Source organism: Canis aureus, chromosome 1 (assembly GCF_053574225.1).
Source record: "Canis aureus isolate CA01 chromosome 1, VMU_Caureus_v.1.0, whole genome shotgun sequence".
NCBI classification, from domain to species: Eukaryota; Metazoa; Chordata; class Mammalia; order Carnivora; family Canidae; genus Canis; species Canis aureus.
Window position 1 is genome coordinate 69,065,738 of NC_135611.1, and position 24,795 is coordinate 69,090,532.

General features: G+C 45.6%; 1 protein-coding gene across 7 annotated transcripts in view; it reads left to right on the forward strand.

Annotated features, from left to right (window-relative positions):
• Positions 1 to 24,795, forward strand: part of L3MBTL3 (L3MBTL histone methyl-lysine binding protein 3) — a 120,867-nt gene that overhangs the window by 10,890 nt on the left and 85,182 nt on the right. For 5 of the 7 annotated variants that reach the window (XM_077902767.1, XM_077902788.1, XM_077902800.1 and 2 more), the window contains exons 3-7: positions 13,345 to 13,461; positions 20,076 to 20,187; positions 20,556 to 20,630; positions 22,064 to 22,223; positions 23,300 to 23,432. In XM_077902767.1, coding sequence (XP_077758893.1) covers positions 13,360 to 13,461; positions 20,076 to 20,187; positions 20,556 to 20,630; positions 22,064 to 22,223; positions 23,300 to 23,432 — 582 coding nt within the window. In that variant the 5' untranslated portion in view covers positions 13,345 to 13,359. Of the gene's footprint in view, positions 1 to 10,069; positions 10,201 to 13,344; positions 13,462 to 20,075; positions 20,188 to 20,555; positions 20,631 to 22,063; positions 22,224 to 23,299; positions 23,433 to 24,795 lie in introns of those variants that run through there. The other 2 variants (XM_077902805.1, XM_077902816.1) reach the window with 2 other exon arrangements.

The window sequence follows — 24,795 nt, forward strand, 5'->3', positions numbered from 1 at the left end:
GCATGTGACATCCACATCCTCCGGGGCCTGTAAACAGAAGGACTCGTTCTAGTCTCTGTCGGGGAGGAGCCACAGCTTCCACCTCTTTCTCCTACTGACCTTTTGCAGGACCTGGGACCACAGTTGGTATGTGAGGAAGCTCTCCTGCCTCCTCAGCAAGAATATCCATAAGGTAACCAGTGACCTACTCTTGGGTCATCACTCAGAGATTAGGTCCTTTTGGCTTTTTTTGGTTGCTGTGACGTTCTTTTGTTTATGAGAGTGTGGTAAAACGAATAGCTAGTGAATTTTCCAAATTCATTTTGAAGTTTTATATATCCGTGAAATCTGGAGTCTTCCCATTGTTCTTCACCTCCCGTTTTTACCTTCACCCCTGAACTCCTGAGAAATCATTTAGGGCTTTGTGGTGCAAAGGTCTTGGCCTCTGCAGTTCTCATTCCTCTGCCCTGGTATGCTTCAGATATTGGGTAAACTGGTGCCTGGAGGGAGTGTGGACACTGGAGAGTGATTTTTTTGTTGTTGTTTTCTTCAAAATAGCTGAAGCTCCATGTACTGTCTACCATGTGCAAAACACTCTTGGCATGCACAATCAAATGACAAGTTTTTACGACTTTGTAGATATTCCCATTCCATTTTGTTGGTGAAGGAGCCTAAGGCTCAAGAGAGGTCAGGTACCCTGCCCAGGATTACACAGTAGTTCATAACTAATGAGGCCAGGATTCAAACCCAGGTGCTCTGGCTGCAGAGCCCACGCTTGTCACCATCACACTAGATTGGCTTCTGTGTTGACTAAAATGCGACGTGCTGGGCCCTGTGGAATATAGTCTGAGGGACACCGTCCTGGGAGATAAAACTTTGTTTCTCGGCTGGATGACCTCAATTTTCTTGTCCATAAAATGTGATCAGTCTTAAGAGGTAGTTGTGAGGGTCCAATAGTCTGGTATTGGTGAGATCCTTTAACATGACGACTCATGGAAGAGACCCCTCTGCTCCAGCCTGTCTGCATCCTCTTCGTGTCTTAGGCTTTGTCCCATTTCCCCTTCGTGGCCTTGCATCTGTGCGTGTGTGAGCTGTCCCCTGACAGGCTGTGTACTGCCCCTCTGCTGTCACGAAGGTACAGGCCGTCAGAGACTAAATCAGAAAACCGTACACAGGCCTAGGAGTCAGAGGCTGGATCTCTCAGGATCGCTGTCTCCGGCCTGGACTTCAGGGGCTGCAGGTCCCCAGGGCATCCTCCAGGCGTAGACACTGTGACTCTCAACGCGTGGATGCAGGTTGGGACCTAGGGCAGAAGGCGGCACTTGTAGTTGAATCTAACCTGAGGATGAATACATGTTATTCCTGCGGAACCTTACCTAGGTTCACGTTATTTCCTGAATTTATTTTCCGTGGCTTGGCGTTTTCCCAAAGGTGGGGGGTAGTGGGGTTGGGGAATCCATGGGATTCCGTGTACTGTGATGGAGGAGCCCTAAGAGCCTGGGAAGCCGCTGCCGCTGGGCACAGGTGGCCTCGAGGCCCTGATGCGGTTATTCCACGTCTCGGTCAATGAAAACTTTTCATCATGGAGCAGGAGTAAGAGGGCTCCTAAAAGTGGTGTTTTGAGGAGCAGACTGGGAAACATCACCTGGCCTTTCATCGGGCTCTGTCCCAAAGCTGTAGCCCGGTCAGGAGGGCACCGTCGAGAGCGCGGCCTGCAGGCCCAGCCCCTGCTCCTGGCAACTGCTCCTCTGTCACTTGAGAGGTTTTGTGCTGTTCAGAAAGGGAACAGTCGAGGGAAACAAAAGCAAAAATGAACTATTGCGGCTACACCGAATAAGCTTTTACACAGGAAGGGAGACCATTAACGAAACAGAAAGGCGTCCTATCGAACGGAAGGAGATAATTGCGAGCGATGTATCCAGGAAGGGGTTAATGTCCCGTGTGTAGAAAGAACTTCTGCGACTCCACTCCGACAAAACCCATTCAGTTAAAAAATGGGCAGAGAACGCGAATAGACGTTTTTGCAAAGCGGGCGTGCAAGTGGCCCATAGACAAATGAGAGGTGCTTGACATCACGAACTATCCAGGGAATTAAATCAAAACCCCAGTGAGATAGCAGCTCATACCAGTCAGGATGGCTAGAGTAGAAAAGACAAGACATCACAAGTGGTGGGGAGAATGGAGGGCAAGGGAAACCCTCATGCGCTGTGGCGGGAATGGGATTTGGTGCCGCCAGTGTGGAAGACCGTGTGGAAATTCCCCCCAAAATTAAAAAGAAAACAGAAATGCCATACGATACAGTAATTCCACTACCAGGTATTTACCCAAAGAAAACAAAATCGCTAATTTAAAAAGATGTATGCACCCGTGTGTTTACTTATCATAGCTGAGTTACGGAAACCACCCAAGTGTCTATCCACAGATGATGGAGGACGGAGATGTCCCAATGGACTACTGCTCAGCCAGGAATGAGGTCTTGCCATCAGCAAGAACACGGATGGACCTAAGGGGTATTATGCTAAGTGAAACAAGTCAGACAGAGAAAAAAAAAAAAAAAAACATGATTTCACATGTATGTGGAATCTAAAAACTAAAACAAATGAACAAATAAAAAGACTCTTAAGTATAGAGAATAAATTGCTAGTTGACAGCAGGGAGGAGACGGGGGTGGGGGGTGCAGGCAAAATAGGCGAAGAGGGTCAAGAGTACAAAAAAGACCTGGTCGTCTCTCGTGGAGCCATGTAAATAGGAGATATTATATTACTATTAACAAAATATCTGCTTTTATGGAGCGACCTTGAATCTTGCGATATTAAGATTTCGAACAAGTGGCCTACCGTAAGAGCTACTAAAAGCAGAAATAAAATTAAATGAAAGGAACAAAAGTCACTGTCTAATTTTTTAAGGCCACTTGAGCATCTTTCATGAACTCCAGTAAGCCGTCAACCAGGTGATTATCAGAAGCTGACATTTTACCGACTGCTCCTGCAGGAGAGGCCCGGGGCTAAGGAATCCTCTGACTTATCTCAGGGAGTCTTCCCTGTTGCCCAACGAAGAAAGGTTCCATTCTCCAGGCTTTTGGGGGGGGGGTTGGGCTTTCCAGAGATTAACTGGCCTGAGGTCACTGAGTAGGCCCTCGTCAGATTGTGCAAAGTGAAGTGGAGAGGGGGAGGGCAGGGGGAGGAGGAAGGGGAGGGTGGGGGGGCATGGTGAGGGGGAGGGCAGGGTGAAGGGGAGGGCATGGTGAGGGGAGGGGAGGGCAAGGCAGGGGGAGGGCAGGGTAAGGGCAGAGGGGAGGGGGAGAGCAGGGTGAAGGGGAAGGCAGGGGAAAGGGGAGGGGAGGGCAAGGGGGAGGGCAGGGTGAAGAGGAGGGCAGGGGGAGGGGGAGGGAGGGCAGGGTAAAGGGGAGGGGGAAGGGAGGGCAGGGGGAGGAGGGGAACTGGCAGGTCTCAAGGGTGACCTTAAGAAGTATTTGATGGGTGGCAGGGAGCAGGGGGGTGTAGGGGGGCGCAGAGCCCCTTTAGAAGCCCCACGAAGCAGGTGGTTGGCCGCACAGGGGTGATGTTACCGAGTAGTGACCTCAGGACTTTCTGTAGGTGGCGAGCGGGAGAGAACATCCCGTTAGCCACGGGCGGTTTCTGCAAAGCAAACAGAAGGCCCTTTCCGTCGGGGGCCGGAGGGGGCCAGAGGGGGCCGGGCGGGCCAGGGCCCTGGGTTCGAGCACACCGACTTTCCCGGGGTGTCCCGGGCATCTCCCGCACAGCCGGCGTTGGTGTCCTGTCGTGGTGCCGATTTCAGGGTCAGCGTCCTTGGCTCTCTACAAAGGGCAACCTACCTTTGAACCCAAACTGATTAGCACCAGGTGCTGCTGTCTCAGTTGTCATCCGAGGGACAGAATTTTAATCCGATTCTGCGTTCGAGGTGGTGTCTGTCCCCATTTTATAGCCCCGCCCGACTGCCGGCCATATGGTCCCTGTACCTTAGTTTTGGAAGACCTGTGCCTGCTACCTGTGACGCAGTAACCTGTAACTCTGGGAAAGCAACCGTAGGATCATTAAAGCCACTTAACTGCTCTTGGTGAATGTTAAGTAGTCGTTCTTTTAAATCGAACCACTTAACCCTTTAAGGCAGGAATGGCCCGGCGCTTGCTGAATGAGCTTTATTTCCCACCCTGTCTGCAGACCCAGACTCTGGGCTTATAGGAAGGCGCCAGCTCTTTACTGGACTTTGAGCCTCCTGCATGGGGTGGCCTACCTCTCCGGAGACTCGTCTTCGTCTCAGCCCAGCAGGTTCCTCGCCTGGACTCTGGCCTAGGAGCTCAGCACTGGGGGGTCCTTGCGCCTCCCCCGGAGCCACCGCTCGTTCTGCCCACGCGGTGGCAGATGTGAATGAAGGGCTGGTATGAAGGGGGGGTTGTGAAGGACACGCAAACTCTGCTTATCTCTAGTCAAAATAAGATAACGATAGATTCTTGACGTTTGGAAGGATGTAACCCCAAGGCAATTGCCAATTCTCAACCTGGGGAAAAAAAATCATTGTAACGTACAATTTCTTCCTTCAGATTAGTAAAGTACAACCGAGAAATGTAAATGATCTCTCTAGACCTTAACTACTTATCTTGCTTGATGAGCAATTTTTGTACTGTCTGGAGCACTTATTGAAACAAATTCACACATCTTTTCTACTTACTTCCTTTTGGAGCATTTGGTAGTTCTGTTCACACAATGTGTCTGAGTCATCACTGCTTTTGACATTTCAGTCTTTAATTTATCTGAGACTTCTATTTTGTGGCCGGGGCCTATCACTCTCATGAACATTTCCATATTCCCCTCATCCTGTCATCAATGCGACAGTCAACTAGCAGTTAGTTTTGTTTGTTTCATCTCTTAACATGAAACGACGTCTCCTCTCTCTCCACAGTGGCCGTAGACCCAGAGCTCTTAGCATAGCCGGGCCCTGGCTGGTCCGGGCGACCTGCCCTTGCCCCTCGGCGTCATGGCACGTCACAGAATCGTGTCTCTGCCAGCTGAGGACTTACTAGATGTCATGGGAACTTCAGACGCTCCTCAGGGATGGTAGAAACCATAGAAAGTCTGTGAATACCAGCGATCTGCTCTGTATTTCCGATACGTGAGTTGTACAGAAGAGAACCCGACCCTTCCTCCTCTCCTCCGTCTCTGGGGGCTGATGCATTTGCTTATATAGTTAAATAGTGACTATTAAAATTACCCACGAGCTTTGGGGAGGTTGACCTCCCGTAGTGACTTCTATGCTCTAGCCTCTGTGGTGGGCAGCGATAGCAGACTAAATATCTTCATGGGAAGACCTGTCTTTCGTGATGTGGACTTTTTTAGACAGACAAGAAAAAAGATTTTAAAACATTTTTTTTCATTACCTTTTTTTCTTTAAGAGAAATTTAAACAGTCAACAGGTATGAAGGAATGTCCAGAGAGAAGAGTCTGTCTCATGGCTCTCTTTCAGCAGACTGTTGGCCTTTCCAGGAGGCCGTGATGGATGATCATCTGATGGATCATTGTGGAGAGCATGTACGCATGTATAAATAATACACGTTATATATACATATATACACATCCCCCCCTTTTATTTTATAAAAACGGTAGCACACAGTTTCTAAACCTGGCATAAAATTAGAATATCGGTAGCGTCTTGTCATTTTTAGTCATTAGTAGGTTTTATTGAAGATTTCAGAATCTGCACCTCCCTTTTCAAGCCAATGTCCATTTATTTGGGAGAGAGTTACATTTGTTCTCCTTTCAGGATAGGTTCAGGTAATTAACAGCCATGAAAACATAAAATTTTGGGCCTAACTAATGAGTCGGTTGGTCATTGGAGCTCTTTCTCTATCGGAATGTAAAGAGCGTCCTCGTTGTTTTTTTATGATGGCTTTAGATGCCGTATGGATATACCGTGGTTGTTCTCAGCTGATGGGACTTTTGGATTGTTTCCAAATTTTTGACCTTATAAACCAGACCTGTAGTCCGTGAGTAACATTTTACCTTTTTTTTTTTTTTTTTATGTATGTGTGAGTTATCTGTGGAATAAATTTCTGAGGGGAACTGCTGAGTTGGAGGATGTGTTCTTGGAAATTGATCTCCGGAGAGCTTGTTTTCATTTATAATGTCGCCATCAATGCACGAGAGGGCCTGCTTGCCCATATTCGCGTAACAGAATTTTTTAATATAAGATACTAACTAATCTCCTGATTGCCTGATGTTTCTTGAAAACCAGTGGCATGCGGTCAGTTGGAGCTTCCGGGGATTTATTTACATGAGAGACCGGGCAAGTTCATTCATCAGATGTCCCAAGGGAAAAGCAAGCTGCACAGCTTTGGTTTGGAGGCAAGGCATGGTGCAAGGGAGAGAGCCAGAGAAGGTAATTCTGAGGACGGTGGTGCGTGCCGTCTAAGGTCTCCTAGCCCTCTTGTTGGAGGTTTAGGGCAAGAAGATTGTACTAAAAATGAGTAAAAGCTAAAGTAAACTGTTCCATAAAGGTCTAATCTGTTTGAATTAGTGCCAACGGTCATGGTCTCTGCCTTGGGCAAAGCCGTCAGCTGCCGACGGTGGCGTCGGTAGGAGCACGTGGGGCTTCCGAACCCCTGACCTCGGCCGCTCCCAGCCTTGTAGGGAAGCCAGCGGGAATTGAAAGATCAAAAGCTGCAGTGGTGTGTTTGCCAGGTATGTGAACCCCACCGTGGTCCTCTCTGCCGTTGGTCTGTCGGTCGGCAGTGGCGGAGATGTAGGATTCAGGGGAGGTTGGGACCCGTCACGGCGCACTTTCGAGATGCTTCCTTGGGAAACCTCAGCACCGTGAGCGACTCTCTTCCCTACCTGCTTCTTACGGTCCGTGGAATACAGGTTACACACGGGATTGTGGAGCAGCGCCAGGTGACAGTTAAAGAAAACATAAAGCAATTCTAAGTTCTAAAAGAAAAAAAAAATGCTTCATTCTCAGGACCCCAGGGGTCGAAGTGGGAGGACTTGGTGTGTGTGCAAGTGTGCACAGCCCCAGACTGGAAGCTAGGTGGGAAGACTCTAGGTGCTCTGCAGAAGCAGCTTCTGTTAAAACAGCTCTGGTTGCTGGCTGTCCTGCCTGGTGAAGAGGTGATGGGAAACATTCTGGGCGCTCAGACTTCTTGCGAGAGCGCGAGTGGCCATCCGGCTTCAGAATCCCATCATGGGAGACGCAACCTGGTAAATATTCTCAAGCTATGATACTTGATACAAAGTGTTCACAGACCTTAAAGCGAAACAATGGATAGAAAAAAAGTGTCCATAGATTTTAGGTGTGTGCTTGTAGAGTGTTTGTGGAACAAGAGCAAATTCTAAGTATTTCCAAAAAACGTGTCACCTTCTTACTGCAGGTTTCACACAGTGCGAACTTTTAGGTTTCTCCAGCTTTCTGGTCCTTCTCCGAGTCACAGACTTTACTGTTGTGAATTTTATGCATTTTTATGCTTTTTAGGTGGTAAAAGACTGAAATTCTATTTCTGTTGTATATGGGTCTTAATGACACTTTGTCACTAAGCGTATATTTGATGGTATTTAATTTAATTTAATTTGATTTATTTTTTTATTCATGAGAGACACACAGATAGAGGCAGAGACACAGGCAGAGGGAGAAGCAGGCTCCCTGCAGGGAACCCGATGCGGGACTCTATCCTGGGACCCCAGAGTCACGCCCTGGGCTGAAGGCGGAAGCTCCACCGCTGAGCCCCCCAGGCGTCCCTTGATGGGATTTCATTAAAAGGATACACGCTGCGCTGATACACATCAAGAGCTTCGGCCCTAGTAAATTGATTTCTGGATTTGTCATGTCTACGTAGTAACATAGGAAAAAGTAGGTTTAGCCAGATTCTTAGAGAGATGACACTCTGGGACCAGACAGGCCAATGGTTGAGAATGATGCCTGGGTTGGAATCAGACTGACCTGGCTTCACATCTAGGCCGGGCCACCAAATATATTTTTGGGTGAATTATTGAACTCTGCAACTCACTTCCTTCAGTGTAGACTGGAGGGATACCCAGTCTTTTTGTGTGAAAGAAATAAAGGAAATGATGTATGTAAATTGCTGCTCTCAATCCTTCTCTGGAAGAAGGCGAGATTGTATTAATAAATTCAACAGCATACGTATTATGTTTGACACTGAGTACCTGGTGAGTAGATGCGAGTGTAATTAGAGAGAGAACAAACTGTTTTCAGTGGATCACTCAGGTTTTGCTCAGTTTATACACGGGGCGGGGGGGGGGGGGGGCGGGATTATTCTGTCACTATTGTCTTATCAAGAAAAAGTTGCCACTCCTACCACACTTACTAGGGAAGTCGTGAGGTACAAGTCAGAGGATTTCAGCCCAAGTGTTAATTCACTTAGTATCTTCACCATGTCTTAGATTAAGCTTCCTCAGGCCTTCACGTCTTCATTCCTGTTTCAAGGATTAAGACTAATGGTACTGAAATCTGCTTCAAATTCAGACCGTATAAATCTTGAAATGATCAGAAATAGACTTACTGTGTGACATTCGAGGGATGCCTGGGCGACTCAGCGGTGGAGCATCTGCCCTCGGCTCAGGGCGTGACCCTGGGGTCCTGGGATCGAGTCCCGCGTCGGGCTCCCTTGCATGGAGCCTGCTTCTCCCTCTGCCTGTGTTGCTGCCTCTCTCTCTCTCTCTCTGTCTCTCATGAATAAATACATAAAATCTTTAAAAAAAAATATGTAACATCTGACATTTTCTCATTTAAAGGGGACAAAGGAGGAAAGAATATGGAAGTATTTAATAAGCTTCAACAAAGCCAGCTATGATTCAGAGAAACACAGGTTTTCTTTTGACTATTTAAAAATAAATGTACATTATGTATCTAAAGAGACTGCACTTAAAACATATTTCTAGTACAGAATTTTTCAAGCACGTACAAACCTAAGATGTAGTATAATAAACTGCTGTGGGCCCTTCCCGCTTCTTGAGAATTACCAGCACGTTGCCTGTTTATTTCACCACTTCAGCCTTTTGACTTCTTTATAGCAAATTCCTAACTTAATCATTCCATCTGTCAATTTCAGTTGACAGGGATGAAGTCCTCTTTTGAAAATACAGGCCATCACCATCAGCGTTTTTGTATATCATCAAATAGCCAGTTGGCATGTATGCTTCCCTTCCTGTCTAACCATTGTCGTCTTTAAAAATAGTTTGAATCAGAGTCCAAACAAATCTGTGAATTATGATATTGTGATTTATTAATATGTCTCTTAAATCTCTTAATCTAAATTTCAGATTTCCTTTTCCATGTATTTTTTTTTTTACTCCTTGCTTTGTGTGTGTGTATGTGTCCACATGGCAGAAAGCCAAGTTCTTATCCTACACAGCAGAGGCCCTCAAGTCTCTTTGACACTCTCAAGAATTCTTGAAAACCCCGAAGAGCTATTGTTTGTACGCGTTGTATCTATTAATATTGCCTATATTCAAAATCAGAGTAGATTATTTAAACTAGTTACTTAAAAATAATGGCAGCCATCAGAAAGGACAAATACTCACCATTTGCATAGATGTGGATGGAACTGGAGGCTGTGATGCTGAGTGAAGTAAGTCAATCGGAGAAGGACAGTCATCATATGGTTTCACTCCTATGGGGAATATAAGAAATAGTGACAGGGATGATAGGGGAAAGGAGGGGAACTGAGTGGGAAAAATTAGAGAGAAAGACAAACTATGAGAGACTCCTGACTCTGGGAAATGAACAAAGGGTTGCTGGAGGGGAAGTGGGTGGGGGGGTTGGGGTGATTGGGTGACAGGCACTGAGGGGGGCACTTGATGGGATGAGCACTGGGTGTTAGACTGTGTGTTGGCAAATTGAATTTAAATGAATTTTTTTTAAATGGCAGCAAACCTATCATATTAATATATGTCTGCATATTTTTAATGAAACATAATCATAGTTTCCAAAATGGAAAAATGAGAGAGGGGGCACTGTTTTCCATTTTTGTAAATCTCTTTAATGTCTGGCTTAATGGAAGATGACTGGATTTTCATATCTGCTTCTGCATTCAGTCAGTCGCAATATGTTGTTTTGGTCGAAGTGTAGGAAGAAAATCTGCTTCGCACAGATGTGGGGTTGGAAACGGGGAGGAGTATTTTAAGCTTTCTCATGAATGGTGGACATTCTGCTGTGATACTACACCAAAAGTTGACAAGTGGTAGTTTGTTAAAGGTAAGTTGGGCAATTTGAAACTCTGACGATGAATTCTTTATACTCTGTTAAATTAAAAATCCATTGGTCTGTCATGCACTTTGAGTGGATCCTTTCCCTGCATAATTTAGTGACATCAAGCATGGTTATTTGGAAAATACTGCTTCACTGAGTTATGCAAATCTCCCAAATGTTGACATATGTCAATTATAAAATATTTTAAAAATCTTATTCATGAATATCACCACCCATCTCCTTAGAAGAGTATTTAGCTACTGGGAAGCTGTCAAGCTCATGGTAGTAGATACACATTTTCCCAAATCATGGTTTTTCCCTCGAATGCTCAAACTGTATCTTCAGCAACAAACGCTGTCAGTGTTTTCCTTGACGTTGACAGGCTCACTTTATTTATCTTTGACAAAGTATTTGCCCAGTATCCAAACCTGAGTGAACACAGTTTGTTAAAGAAATGGCATTCCATGGAAAAAGCCGCTTGTTCAGCTTGCGTCGCACATGCTTCACAGGTGCTCTTCCTTGGTGATTTGACACACCCGAGGCTTTATGTGTGCTTCCCGTTTCATCACACAGAATATTAAAAAGAGATGTATTCAAATATCAAGACTTAATGAAAGTTCTGCTTCATCAAGAGATGATCTGTAGCGAAATGGGCATTCGTTTCCCGAACGTACGTGGTGGTAAAGGATGCAATGATGCCCCCTGCTGTGGGGTGCCCCCCCCCGCCACTCCAGGAGTTCCACAAAACCACTATTGCTTTTGTACCATCAGAGCAGAGGTCAGCGTAGGGAAGAAGGCAGATGCTATTTATGAAGATAGTTTTGACTCCTTGGGTCTTTTGAAAGGGCCTCAGGTCCTCCCAGGGTCTGTGAGAAATGTTGCTAAAGAGTTTCTGACTATCTGAATTTTACTACTTACGTATTTTTATGGTGTGATTTCACATGGCCCTTTGTCTCCGGTATTTCCTGTAAATAGATTTGATCCGACTGGGCATGATTTTGTTTTTTTCTCGGCAAGACTACTTCATAGGTGGTGTTGGGTTTCTATTCGTAGTGGTCAGTGGTGGCCATTGCCAAAGCCATGAATTGATTGAGGACTCAAAATGATTCTGTCTTTCCTTCGTTATTTATTAGCAGGAACTCTCTAACTTGACACTTCTCTCACCAGTGAATGATCTGGTTCCCCTGAGATACGGTTCACGTGGGTCTCCTGCAATATGGGGGCAGGGTAAATCCTTATTTATTTTTCCAGGTAATGACTTGTCTTATCCCAAAAGGTGATCACTTGGTTTGTTTTCTTTTTTATTTTATTTTTTTTAATATTTTATTTATTCATGAGAGACACAGAGAGAGAGAGGCAGAGACAGAGGCAGAGGGAGAAGCAGGCTCCATGCAGAGAGCCCGATGTGGGACTCGATCCCGGGGTCTCCAGGATCACACCCTGGGCTGAAGGCGGCGCTAAACCGCTGAGCCACCTGGGCTTCCCACTTGGTTTGTTTTCAATATCAGTATGAACTCCCGGATTTAAACTTATTTGACGTGTTTCAGTTCATTGCAGGAATCCTATCCTTGGTTTGGCCAGCAGGAGCCTCTTCTGCTCTTGTTAGTTGGCCTCTAAGACCTTTTGATATGACCTCCGTTGTCTTTGATAGCTTCCTTGCTTTTGGTTGACAAGATATTCCAGACTCCTCTTGCACATTTCCTGTCACCGAACAGAAATCAGCCCCTTCTCTGAGAAGACCTCAGAAAAATGGTATTTAGAGATCACAGTCCGAGCACTTAGCTACTCATTCCTGTTGACCGGTGGCTATTTCCAGATTTTGTCAGTGGGCAAAGCTAGGAAACATGCATAATTTTTAAAGATTACAGTGCATTATGAATTCATACTGATACTTTCAATCAAATTTTGGACTTATCCATCTTTCATTGCTTATCAGTGACATCAGCGTAATGACTTACTTTTTTTTATCCCATGCCACATAGACAATGGTCTCAGAATGACAACATCAATGTGACTGCTAACAATGTGATCATGGAAAACCATTTTGCAATTTAAAAAAATGCAAATAAAAAGCATTATCACAATTTAGGTGGCTGACTTGGTTATCTTAACGTAGCCTTAGTATTTGCTGTATATTTTAAGACTACTTCCTTACTTTTCAGAACATCAGATTGGCAGGTATCTCAGCTGAATTAAATCAGTTTACTGAAAGAATCAATCACACTGTGAATTCATTGAATTGATACAACAAACCTAATTGACAAAGTTACTGTAGATGACAGTCCTAATGGACTGGAATTTTCTTGTTCTTTTTTTTTTATTATCTGAATGGTTTTATTTTATTAACATTTAATATTAATCCTGTGCTTTATCTATACCCCTTCTCTTTTCAATATCTTAAAGCAGCAATAACAACAAACTACTTAATAGGCAAGAAATTCTATTTTATTTATTTCTTATTTTATTTGTTTGTTTATTTATTTATTTTTAAAGATATTATTTCATTTATTCATAGAGACACAAAGAGAAAGAGAGAGAGGCAGAGACACAGGCAGAGTGAGAAGCAGGCTCCATGCAGGGAGCCCGATGCGGGACTCAATCCCAGTCTCCAGGATCATGCCCTGGGCTGCAGGTGGCGCTAAACTGCTGTGCCACTGGGGCTGCCCTATTTATTTATTTATTATTTTAGAGATTTTATTTATTTGACAGCTAGAGCCAGAAAGCATAAGTGGGGGGTGTGGCAGAGGGAGAGGGAGAAGCAGGGAGCCCAATACAGGCTGGGTCCCAGGACCCCGGGATCATGACCTGAGCCAAAGGCAGATGCTTAACTGACTGAGCCTCCCAGATGCCCCCAAGCAATTCATGAGTTTTTAAGTGACTATATTGTGAAACAGTGAATTTGTTTTTAAGAATAGAAAAATTGACACTTTTTAGCTTCTACGTTTTAGTAATATTTTTTCTTCTGTAATTTACCAGGGATTGCACTAGAGAAGAATGATATTTTTGAAGCACGTATTTTTAGATCTATGGATAATGGGGTATTGTGATAAAGAAAATTATGTGGTTAGGGGAAACTGAGGCCACGGCCACTAGAATAAAAACCGATCTGTATGTAGACTATTACATGATCAGCCTTCTTTCCCCTTCCAGTTTCAAAAATAAACCATGACTGAATCTGCGTCTAGCGCAAGTGGCCAGGAGTTTGACGTCTTCAGTGTTATGGACTGGAAAGATGGAGTAGGCACATTACCAGGAAGTGACTTAAAGGTAAGAGGTCTTTATTCAGTACAGCTCCGTCTGTGTGTGCAACTGTGTGTGTTTGTTAAAATAAGTTTGACTGCACATGTGAAACGAGAAGTAAAAGCATCAAGCATAACGCGCTGGGTTTCTACGATGCTGAGATCTCTGCTACAGTAAATTTTCAAGACAATTCGAAATGCTGGCAGATTGGCAGAAGCCTTCGCCACTTGGGGTGGCAGCGTGTGCTTACGCCGCAGGAGCTGAGTTACAGCTTCCAGAGGATCACCCAGGTTTGACTTTGTCATGATGGACAATCAGCACGGAGGCGGCAGGCTTAGAAGGCCCTGCTTCCTGGGTGTTGTAGTAGTGAACTTGATAACTTTAATGAATAACCACATTCCCTGTGCCCTAGTTTTCTTGTTTAAAAACTGGATAATGTTAAAATATTGAATAGACAGGGCTATTCTCCTCCCTTAAATTATTTATACTGTAAATATGGATTTTTTATGTAATCACTTGCTCGAAAGCTGGTCCTTCCTATAAACCAGGTTGCTTCTATATAGATGAGAACTCTTCTCCAGAGAACGCTGCTTCGAGCTCCTTTACTGCGTGATCACCCAACCCCCTTCCCCAGGCCTCCCGTAAGCCCACCCCAAGACCGCATCCACTGCCCTATAAAACCTAGTTATGCAGGTGCTCATCGGGGAAGCCAATCACCCCCACCTCTCATTTCTAATTTGTTTTTGCTCTGATCCTATCTGCGGGACCTTGAACCCGTCTGTGGCCTTTCAGACTTTGTGTCTGTCCTTGGTCACTCAGGTGTTTGAACGTGGAATCACCCGAGCTGCCTGTCACTTGGCTTTCCTCTGTAGCACTCAGTGCTCTGGCCTATCTTGACTAGCAAGTTCTGCCCCCCTCACACTGGCTGCCTGGAATCCAGTACCTTTTATCTTTTTATTTTATTTTATTTTATTTTATTTTATTTTATTTTATTTTATTTTATTTTATTTCTTTTGAATTTCATTAAAAAAATTTTTTTTTAAGATTTTTATTTATTTATTCATGAGAGACACAGAGAAAGAGAGAGGCAGAGACACAAGCAGAGGGAGAAGCAGGCTCCATGCAGGGAGCCCGACGCGGGACTTGATCCCGGGTCTCCAGGACCATGCCCTGGGCTGAAGGCGGTGCTAAACCGCTGAGCCCCCCGGGCTGCCCAATCCAGTACCTTTTAGTGGCTACGTCACGAGCATCTCCATCAAGCCCAGTCTAGTTCATCCTCAGTGGTGAGACTTGGACAACCTGTCACGGGGAAAATACTTAGATTTCAGTTGGGTTACGTTGAATTAACTACACTGTGCCAACATATCTATTTATGAGTCTGGCTTAACAAAAAATATTGCAGAGAGGTTCAGTGCAATCTGGAAAGGAGATACGGGTTTTAGTTCTGTATGACCTTGAACAAGTCCGTTAGTCTCTCTGGGCCAGTTTCCTCTTTGGTAAAATAAGGAATTAAATGAATACTAAGGTTTTTTATCAGCTCTAACGTTCTCCAAATGTTCATCTGGATTAGATACGATGGGAATCGAGTGCTGAAAATTTGTGAGAAAGCAAAACTGTTCCAGACGCTCCTAATGTCAGCCTCATAGTAGCTGCATGAGCTTTGTCAAGTTATTTAAATTTAAATTTCCTAAGTTTCAGAATCTTTATCCATAAAATGAGGAAATAGGATCTATGTCACAAGGTGGTTATAACGATCGAAAAAAATAACATATGGAAAGCACTTAACAAATTGTATCTTTTCTGGCTTTGTGATATATTATGTAAGCTGCTTTTTTTTTTTAATGCTTTATTCTTGTATTTTCCTTGTATATTTCTGCCCTTCTCAATTGTTTTGTGTGTGTGTGTGTGTGTGTGTGTATGTGTGTGTGTGAGAAGGTAGATGATGAAATTTATAACTTTTGTTTTTTGTTCAGTTAGATTTTGAACTCTCCATCCCTAAGAAATTTAAATTGCCTGAAGGTTTTCTAAGCAATGGATTTTAAGAATTAACCTATTACTTTTATTAAGGTAATCAGGCAATTAAGGCACTTAGTGGGTATTATAATCTAGTCTTTTTTATTTGACTTTTAGGCTCATCTAATTACCTGGGTAATTGCCATGCATCCAATTCGCTGTATGTACTGTAGACAGTTTGAAAGCCCACTTCTAAAAAAAAATAAATAAATACATAAAATTTTTTTCTACTTTATAACCATTTTTATCTGCAGAGATTCAGGGGTGAGCCAGTTGATTGTGAGGATTTCTAAGTTGCTTAGGATTTCTAAGTCGCTTGCTCCTGATACTACTGAGTTGCTTAAGAGGTTCTGATTGAGAAATTGATCTTCCCAAAACCAAGATGTTAAGAAAGAACTTCGAACAAAACTAGTCCCTCACATGGTGCCTTGGCCATCGTACGTCACTGAAGCTTGTGTCTCTTCGAGGTGGCGGCATGTGGGTCCCCAGCAAGCGGGGTGCTGTCCTGGACAGGCCGCATGATGGGTGCCCGCCCGGGGGTCCCTGGCTGACGTGGGGACACCTTCTAGGTGCTTAGCTCACTGCCGATTTGAGAGGACGTTGCTGCGTAAAAGCCTCAGGCCTGCCGGCCACCCCGGCCACCCGGCCACGGCCCCTCTGTGGTTCCTGCCGCCCCAGTCATGGCATTGGGCCTTGGCCCGTGTGCACTGCGCCATGTCGCCGGGTCACCAGGGCCCTCGCTGGACACACCGACTGTGGACACGTACCACTGACTCCACTCCATCTGCATCGTTCGTTGAATCCCTTGGAGGTCTTTCCTCTCGCTGTCGTTGCTTCATGGAGGGGGACACCGAGGCCCAGGGCGGCTCCGTCGTTTACTCAAGGTCAAGGTGTTGGCAGAACTGGCTAAGGCTGGGCCTTCCTGGCGCGGGAATCCGTTCTCCTGGCGCTACTTGGCCATGGGCTGCAGAGGAGACATCTTCACGGCGGCAGGGATGGCATCGGGCCTCATCGGCAGGACACCTGCTCGGACCGGCTTCGCAGACGCCACACTGCCCACCACTTGGGAAAACGGCACAAGCTGGTACCGGTAGATTCATTTCTCGGGCCAGCCTCCTGGTGGCGGGAGGGGCTCGGGGGACTCCCTGCCCCCGCGTCCCTCGCTCTGAACTTCCAAGTGATGTCTGAGACTGACCCACGCAGAATCGTTCCTCTAGGTCACGAGGATTTAGCCATTTGGCATCTGCAGCAAAGCGCGCGTGCGCTCCCGAGAGCGACAGCATCTTGTCCAGCGAGAAGAGTTGCCACTGTTACGCCGAGGAACCGAGTCAGCAGAGGAAGCCTGCTCTCCTACGACCTCGCTCATAGGAGGAACGTGAGGGACAAAACGGAGGGTCCTAGGGGAAGGGAGGGAAAAATAAGACAGAATCAGAGAGGGAGACAAACATGAGAGACTCATAGGAGACAGTGAGGGTTGCTGGAGGGGAGGCGGGGCGGGGGGAGGACGGGGCCACTGGGTGACGGGTACGAAGGAGGGCACAGGATGTGATGAGCTCCGGGTGTCACGTACAACTCATGAGTCACTGGACGCTGCCTCTGAAACTGGTAATATATGTTAATTTGTTGAATTTAAATAAAAAAACAATAGTTGCCGCTTAGCTGAGAGCAAGACCCTACAACAGCAGCGCAGAAACCCAACTGGAACATTCACAGCATTCTTGGTGTACAGCGTTGCCTTGTGATTGAGGCTCCAGGATGTTTAGTTACCAGGTGTCTTTGCTCTTAGACTGGTGAGTAGCACTCACATGTCAACGTTGAAACGAATAAAACAAAGCTAGTGACCTCAGCAGCGTCTCTGAATGATCTGTGATTAAATGGGGGCAGAAATCGGCGCGTGATCCTTGGCCTCCGCGAGCAAAGGTGAAGAGGAGGATGGAATCAACTGAAGGTAGTTCCAGCCAAGCCAGATGAGCGAGACCTCTGCCACCCCTCGCGTGTTCCAGGCCCGATTGTTGTCGGATTGCCCCGGACGCATCCCCCAACAGGGCAGGTCACAGCGGCAGCTGATGTGTTTCATGTGCTTTACTAAGTCTCTTCTGTGTAGTTTATAATTCCCGATGTTCTCCGTCATGGATCGGAGCCACTCGACAAATTTTTATGCGGCTTTTTAGATGTCTGAGTTAAAAGAACTGGTAACTTCGAAAAAAAGAAATAAGGTGGAGTAATTCAAGTTTCTGTGGCTCTAAAACTGTTCATAAAAGTGTTCCCCGTTTCAAAACCTAAGTGTTTTATTGGGTGAAAAAAAAAACGTCAGGGAATGTATCAGTCAGTCTTCCTTGAATTCCGTCTGCGGAGCTCCAGTGACGTGGGCGGCACCTAACGGCCTGTGTTATCCAGTGTTCCTACAGTAGTGACATCGTGGAAGATGATAAATCCCAATTGAGATGCCAGGGAAAAGAAACAAAATTGATCCCTATGTCTTTTTGCATATGATAGGGTACTTCGAAAATACTTTGAGGTTGATTCTGGAGGTAAAGTCACTTTGGTGAGACTAGATGTTCTTTACCTTTTCAGGGTTATAGGATGCTTTTTGGGATATGATGAAAACCCCATATACCAACCCCACCCCCAGAGAAATATATATGTGCCCGTGACATAATTTTGCAGGTATTTCACGGGATTCACGGATTCCCCCGAAGTCCCAACTGCGGATCCCTGGCTTGCAGGCCCTAGTTTTGTCCCTCATTGTCGTGACAGGTTTACTTCATGCCTTGGCTGTGGGTCAGTTAATGGCAATAAATATTAAATATTAGAAGGAAAAGATAACTGGGATTGGTTGTTGTATTGTGGGAATATTACCTTTTTAACTTGAGAGTAGTTGAGCCTAAAGCTTCCAAGGGTCATAACTCTGAACTGTTACTTAAGGATCCCACTCAGGGGCACGCTCCCGGGGTGCCGGGAGCGCAGGCTGCCTCGCAGGTTTGGAGGCTTCCACCCAGGACAGGACACTTTCAGTCAAATGCAAACCGTGCTGTTTCTCACATTTTGTATTTTTCAAGGAGGTGTATAAATCAACATCAGCGTATAATAAAAGGAAAATCACTCACCTGGACTGAAGGGCACAGTTCATGCCTATCGTTTTGTTGAACTTTCATGCAGAATTGATTTTCTGTCTTGTTTTTTTAATATCATTAATTAGTAATCGTTATGGCTTGTTTTTTCTACCCTTGCCCAGTAGATGGTACTGTCAGCTTTAGGTTGAAATATTCCCTTTTCAGAGTGGATCATGGTAAACTTTATTTTTTTTCCCAAAGAGAAGAGTTACCTTTAGCTCTATTCCTTTCAATTACCTTTTTGCCACTTCCTAGACTAACATTTTTGGGTGTGCACACTAGGTGTAGTACGCACGTGTTACCTGAGAACTCGTATCTGAAATATGTAGTAGGAAACATTGTCACTTTTCTTAAAGCATTTCAGCTTTGTCAGGTCAAAAAGCTTTTAATCATTGTTGAGTATGTGCATAACATTTTTTAAGGTGCTGTGTTTTCCTGGTGGAAAAAATAGTAATTTTCGCTTCAGCTTTTTCCGATGTACATGCACAATGTGAGTGATTAAATGAATTATTTTTTTGGCATATTGACTAAGCAGATATTTTAGACTGGAAAATGGAAGGTCCTAAGTTGACATATGTGCACGCTCACATAGATTTCTGCAAAAGGTCTAGAAACTTTAAGCGAAAAGTTTTACGATCTTTTGAATTTCGAGCTTTCCGGTTTTTCACCTCGCTGTCAAAACGCGTGGATACTCAATGCCATTCTGTTTTATGGAAAGACAGAAGAATATGTGAGACTCTGGACTTCATCAGTAGGAGAGTGAACCTAGTTGTCTCCGCAAGGGTGGGAGGGGTGGTCCCTGCACATGGGTGATGGTTAAGCCTCCAACACGTGCACACTACAGCCAGGCTGTTGCAGAAACGTGATTGGTTTGAGGCTTGTCTTGAGGTGAGAGGAAATTTTTAGTATATGGGGTCAGAGTTACATCAGAATGTCTGTAACTTTTAGTGATAGAACTGGGCTGTGGCCTACGGGTTTGCTCAGATCTCAGCTCCTGTTGTGGCGGGTGGAGGGGACAGGACGGAGGTTCTAAGGGCGGTGGGAGAAAGGGGCGCTCGGGCCCGTAGCTCGGCCTTCAGCCCGCCTGGCCTGGTCTTGGGGAGGCAGGGACGCGAGTGCCGGTCATTATTTCTGGAAGAGGGATTTCCTTCTCTAGGACTAGGTGACCTTGGGGGAGAAAAGTTGATTCCTGGGAAAACAGTCATTCCTCTTTTACTAATTTTGATGGCTAAGCCAGTAGGAACACCAAGGAAGAAAACCAGTCGCCGCAGCAGCTGGTGTTAGAGGTGAGCGAGCACGTGGCGGGCCCGCAGCGGCGCCAAGACCGCGGCTCCCGGGCAGCACTCTGCACGCTCTGTTCCGGCTCCCCCCATCCACACCCTCCCACCCCCGTCCCCATGTCAGTAGACCCGAAGGACCTGGTGTCCGCCGAGGCCTCCCCTAGACGCGATCGCCTCCGCGGACTTGTAGGGCGACCCCGCGCTTTGCTTAACTGCCTGTCTCCCTTGTCGCTAGTTTCGGGTCAACGAGTTCGGAGCCCTGGAGGTCATCACGGATGAGAGCGAGATGGAGAATGTTAAAAAAGCAACAGCTACCACAACCTGGATGGTACCGACGGCTCAGGAAGGTAAGAACGGGTCGTCGGCGGGGCCGGTTCCTCCTCCTGAGTGCTGTGCAGTAAGAATATCTGGGTTTTGTAATAGGCTGGAGCTTTGAAAATCCGGGGTGATTTTCATGTCCCGTGTTCTTAGGTAAATTTCTATGACAAGACTCATATGGAACCAACTTTTGCATTTTAAAGTAACCGTAAACTGTCTTCTTTCCAATGCCAGACCTGTACTAGCGCAAGGTTAATTGGAAATTACCAAGTAGAGCCAGTGTCGTAATAGCCTGCCCAGGTGATTTAGCCAAACGCCTGCCACTTTTTTTTCTCATCTACTCCGATGGTTGTAACTAACACCTATATGCTGATGACTCCTAAATCTATATCTCCAGCCCCGACCTCTCCCCCGAGTGCCAGGCCCGTATTTCCACCTGCCTACTGGACATCTCCACCTGGATGTCCCACAGGTACCTCAAACTCCACATGTCTGAAATGCGATTCATTTTCTATTTCTTTCTCCCCTTCCCCCAAGCCTGCTCTTTCTTCTGTAACCCATACTTCAGTTGGTGGTAGCACCATCCACCACCCAGTGGACAAGCAAGAAACCTAGGAGTCATCCTGAGTTTGTTCTCCCCCCCGTCCCATGGCCTATATTACTCAGTCCTCTTGGTTTTTATTTCTAAATATGTCTCAGATCTGGCTTTTCCTACTAATAATCACTGCCACTGCCTTCATGTAGCCCCCGACCAGCTCTCACCTCAACTGTTGCAGACTCCACCTAGAGAATCACTCTGCTTCTAATCCCACACCTTGAAATCAGAGGAACTTTGGTAGATCGCTTCTCTGACACTTCACTGATTTCTTACGGTCTCTGTAACTGAACATACAGAGACCCGGGGGGCGTGCCACCCCCCCCCCCCCCCCGCCTGCTGTGTCTCTTCGCTCTCTGTTCTGCTCTCTGTACCCCGTGGGCTGGCAGTGCCAGCAGCACTGAGTTCCACGTAATTCTCTCAACACGTCATGTGGTGTCATGCTCCTTTGCCTTTGCTCATACTGTTTTTTTTCTGGCTGGGAAGCCGTTTCTGTCTTTGTCCAGTTGGTAAATTCCTCCAGGCTTCAAAACCCACTTGAGGCTTTATATCAGAAAATCCTTCCCTGACCTCATCCCAGGCTGAGTGAATCACTTCTCTCTCTTTACTACTTCTGGAACTTGTTCATGCTTTAATTGCATGTATCACATTTTATTATAAATACTGGCTTTCTTGCCTGTCTTCTCTTCTAGACTGTGAGCTCTCTTGGGCAAGGTCTGTACTGTCATTATCAGTGTCTAGCATAAATTGGTGCCTAATAAATGTTTGCTGAATGAATGATTAGCCTTACAATTCAGGCAAAAGGAAGTCTGAGTTCCTAAATGGTTTGGATAATTACGATTTAGAAGATCTCCCACCTGAAAAGCCACATAGATGATGATTTAACCAATTTAGTAGAACAAAACCACTCATCAAAAGGTGAATAGCATAGATGATCCTTCTTAAATTTTGTCAAAGATTCATCTATAAAATAGGATTCTGTAGGTTGACAGTTTCATCTTCTGGATTTAGTAATGAAGTTTTCTTTATTTTACTTTGAATTCTGTAGAAAAAGCCTTGGGTGAACTTTTTATCTTTTCTACGGAATATTTTTTCTTATGTAAATGATTTGAGCAGTTCCTGCCCACGCCCCTTTCCTTCTCCCTCCAAGCACTGTAGATTGGTAATCATTCATTCAACAAACATTATTCTCTTATTGTGTCGCTAACAACAAGATTATTAGAAGAAAAAGTTTAAGTGTATTTTGGAATGTTTTCTGTCACGATTCTAATTCTTTTATTTTGTTTTGTTTTCTCCTTTTCATCTTCTAGTCTTTTCAGAGAAGACCGGGATGCCTTTCAGGTTGAAGGATCCGGTGAAAGTAGAAGGGCTTCAATTCTGTGAGAACTGTTGTCAGTATGGCAACGTAGATGAGTGTCTTTCTGGAGGAAACTATTGCAGCCAGAATTGTGCCCGACATATCAAAGACAAGTAGGTTTTTGCCCTGTTCCATCTACAAAATGGGTTTCAGAGTCCAAGGTCATGGTCTTGAGAATACAGAGGCTCTCTGACAGCTGTCACCCATTCATGCCCCTTTTTCATCTCAGAGGCACATGGACCCTGACCCCATTACCGGACCTACAGGCTTCAGTCACATCCACTCTGAGTTGTACTGCCAAAGTCCTGCCTGCAGCTATACCCCCTGCCTCTTTTCTTTAGCCTTTGAGTCCATCCAGCACTCCCTCGCTGAGAGCACTGGAATTTCTCTGAGCTACCTACATTTTAATGATACCGATGTTTATGGAAAAACAGTTTTGTTTGTCCTTGGGGGGTTCTTAGGTAACTCAGCCCAAACTCCACAAATGAAACAAAGCCACCACAAATTGGGAAGCAGCTGAATGAAGATGGCCTAGGGAGTTGTGTAATGAGTTGCACCACCGCAGACCTCAGGGCACAGGGTGGATTATGGGACAGCAGCGTCAGCTCTGGCTGACGGTACCGTGTGACTCGGCCATTTGGGGACTGGCTGACAAAGTTCAGCTAATCATGTGGTGTATTTTTTCATATAATCGTGGACCACAACTAAGTAACCAGCATAGGCCTGGAAATTGTCTGTTTTTGTTGGCCAACGTTTATTTTACAAAGTTACACTTGGCCTTTGTCAGTCGCACTTGTCATTCTTAATAATTACTAGATCTTTGCCTTAAAGTCGCTCTGAAGACCAAAACATCTCTAAATAATTGATTCTTTTATTAGTATGGATGGCAGATGTGAAAGGCAAAACGTTTTAAACTTGTTAGAGCCTGTTTCGCATATAATGCTGATCCCCTTTTGAAATTAATACATAAGCTAATTTCCATTTTCTACTTGGAAGTGTCATATGAGACGGTGGTTTCAGCTGTTCCTTCACTGTGCTATTTAATGCCTACCTACATGCTTATGCTGGTGGTTAGTGTTTTTCCTTTGGAGGATGATTTTTTTTTTTTTTTAATTTGTGAGATGATCAACATGTAGATGTTTGATAGGTATTGTTTCCTGTCACTATTTTGGTTTTATAAACACAACAGAGATCAGAAGGAAGAAAGGGACATAGGAGAAGACAACGAGGAAGAAGATCCTAAGTGTAGTCGGAAGAAGAAACCAAAATTATCTCTGAAAGCCGACTCCAAGGAGGATGGAGAAGACAGAGATGATGAGATGGTTAGTATCCTGTGCACCCAAAGAGCAGAGGGGTGCTTCTCAAGAGAGTAGCACCCTGGTCAGAGGCGCTGGCCCTGCAGCCAGCTACCTGACATCCAGTGCTGGTTCCGTGACTCTGTGTCTCAGTGTCACTGTCCCCATTTCAAAATGAGAATAATAAATAATAGCAGCCTTCCCTTAACCTGAAGAAGTCAGGTGTGTTGAAATTTGTCACTGGAGAGAGAGGGAGGGGTAATAAGAGCAAAATCTTCAGCTTTGCAGATGAATCTTCGGCTCCTCTCGATGCCAAAATGTGAGTCCCGTTTTGGTAGATTGCAGACGGATCTCCGAGGACTATGAGAGTAGGTAGACAATGGCAGATAAACGTCGGGTACATTAGGGGAAACTAATCCACAGTGTGCCAGTTGAAACATAAATATCTTATCCCTAAAGTATGTTAATGGCCCCATATGAAATGGGAACTTGGAGGTCTTGGAGCGTTTCCCTTCAGATCAGTGTTGAGCAGCCAGTTATTTGCTGGTCTCTCTCCCAGGAGCCAGACACAGGGATGTATGGCAGCAGGACAACAGGGTCTCCTCTCTTAGGGGACTTAGAATAAATAGGAGATGATGCAGCCTGTGGTAAGTGCTGTGCTGAGAAGTACCGTAGGGCGTGAGGACTGGCTGACTTCTTTACGTGGACGCGTCAGGGAGGCCTCCCGGAGAAGGTGGCACGAACAGTGTGATCTGGGTAAGAAGAAGGAATCAGCTTTGTAAAACTAGGACTGAGGAGTCCCCCTGGGGAAGGGGATGGCTAGCGTCATGTCCCTAAGGTCAGAACACATGTGACATGTTTTGTTTGTGGAAATAAAGACGATCTAGTTGAGCCTTACAGGTTGAGGGAGGGTGGAGTAAGAGGTCCAGGCCATGGAAGGCTTTGTGAGAAACCAGGGCAGCGGGGTTTCATGCTGTTTTGTGGTGACAGGAAGCCCCTGGAAAGTTGAAGGCAAGAGAATGCAGTGGTCCGATTGTATTGTTGGCATGTGAGAGTGAGAATGCGGTCAGGGAAGCCCACAGGTGATTGCAGCAGACTAGGAAAGAGGGCTCTGTAGGGTAGATGTCCCTGTATTCAGAGTCGATGTCGGAGGCAGGGTCATCAGGGTGCGCACGGGAGAGAGAAGAATCCGGGGTAACTTGGGTTTGGGCTTGAACAGTTGACTGGATACAGATGCCATTTATTGAGGATGGGGAGGCACGACCGGAGCACAGAATGTGGCGTCCTTTGGCATCGTCAGTTTGAGACGCTCGTCAGGTACCCACGTGGAGATCCCAGGTGGGCAGTCGGGTGTGTGAGTGTGAGTCAGGAGGAGGTCTGGGGCCGCGGA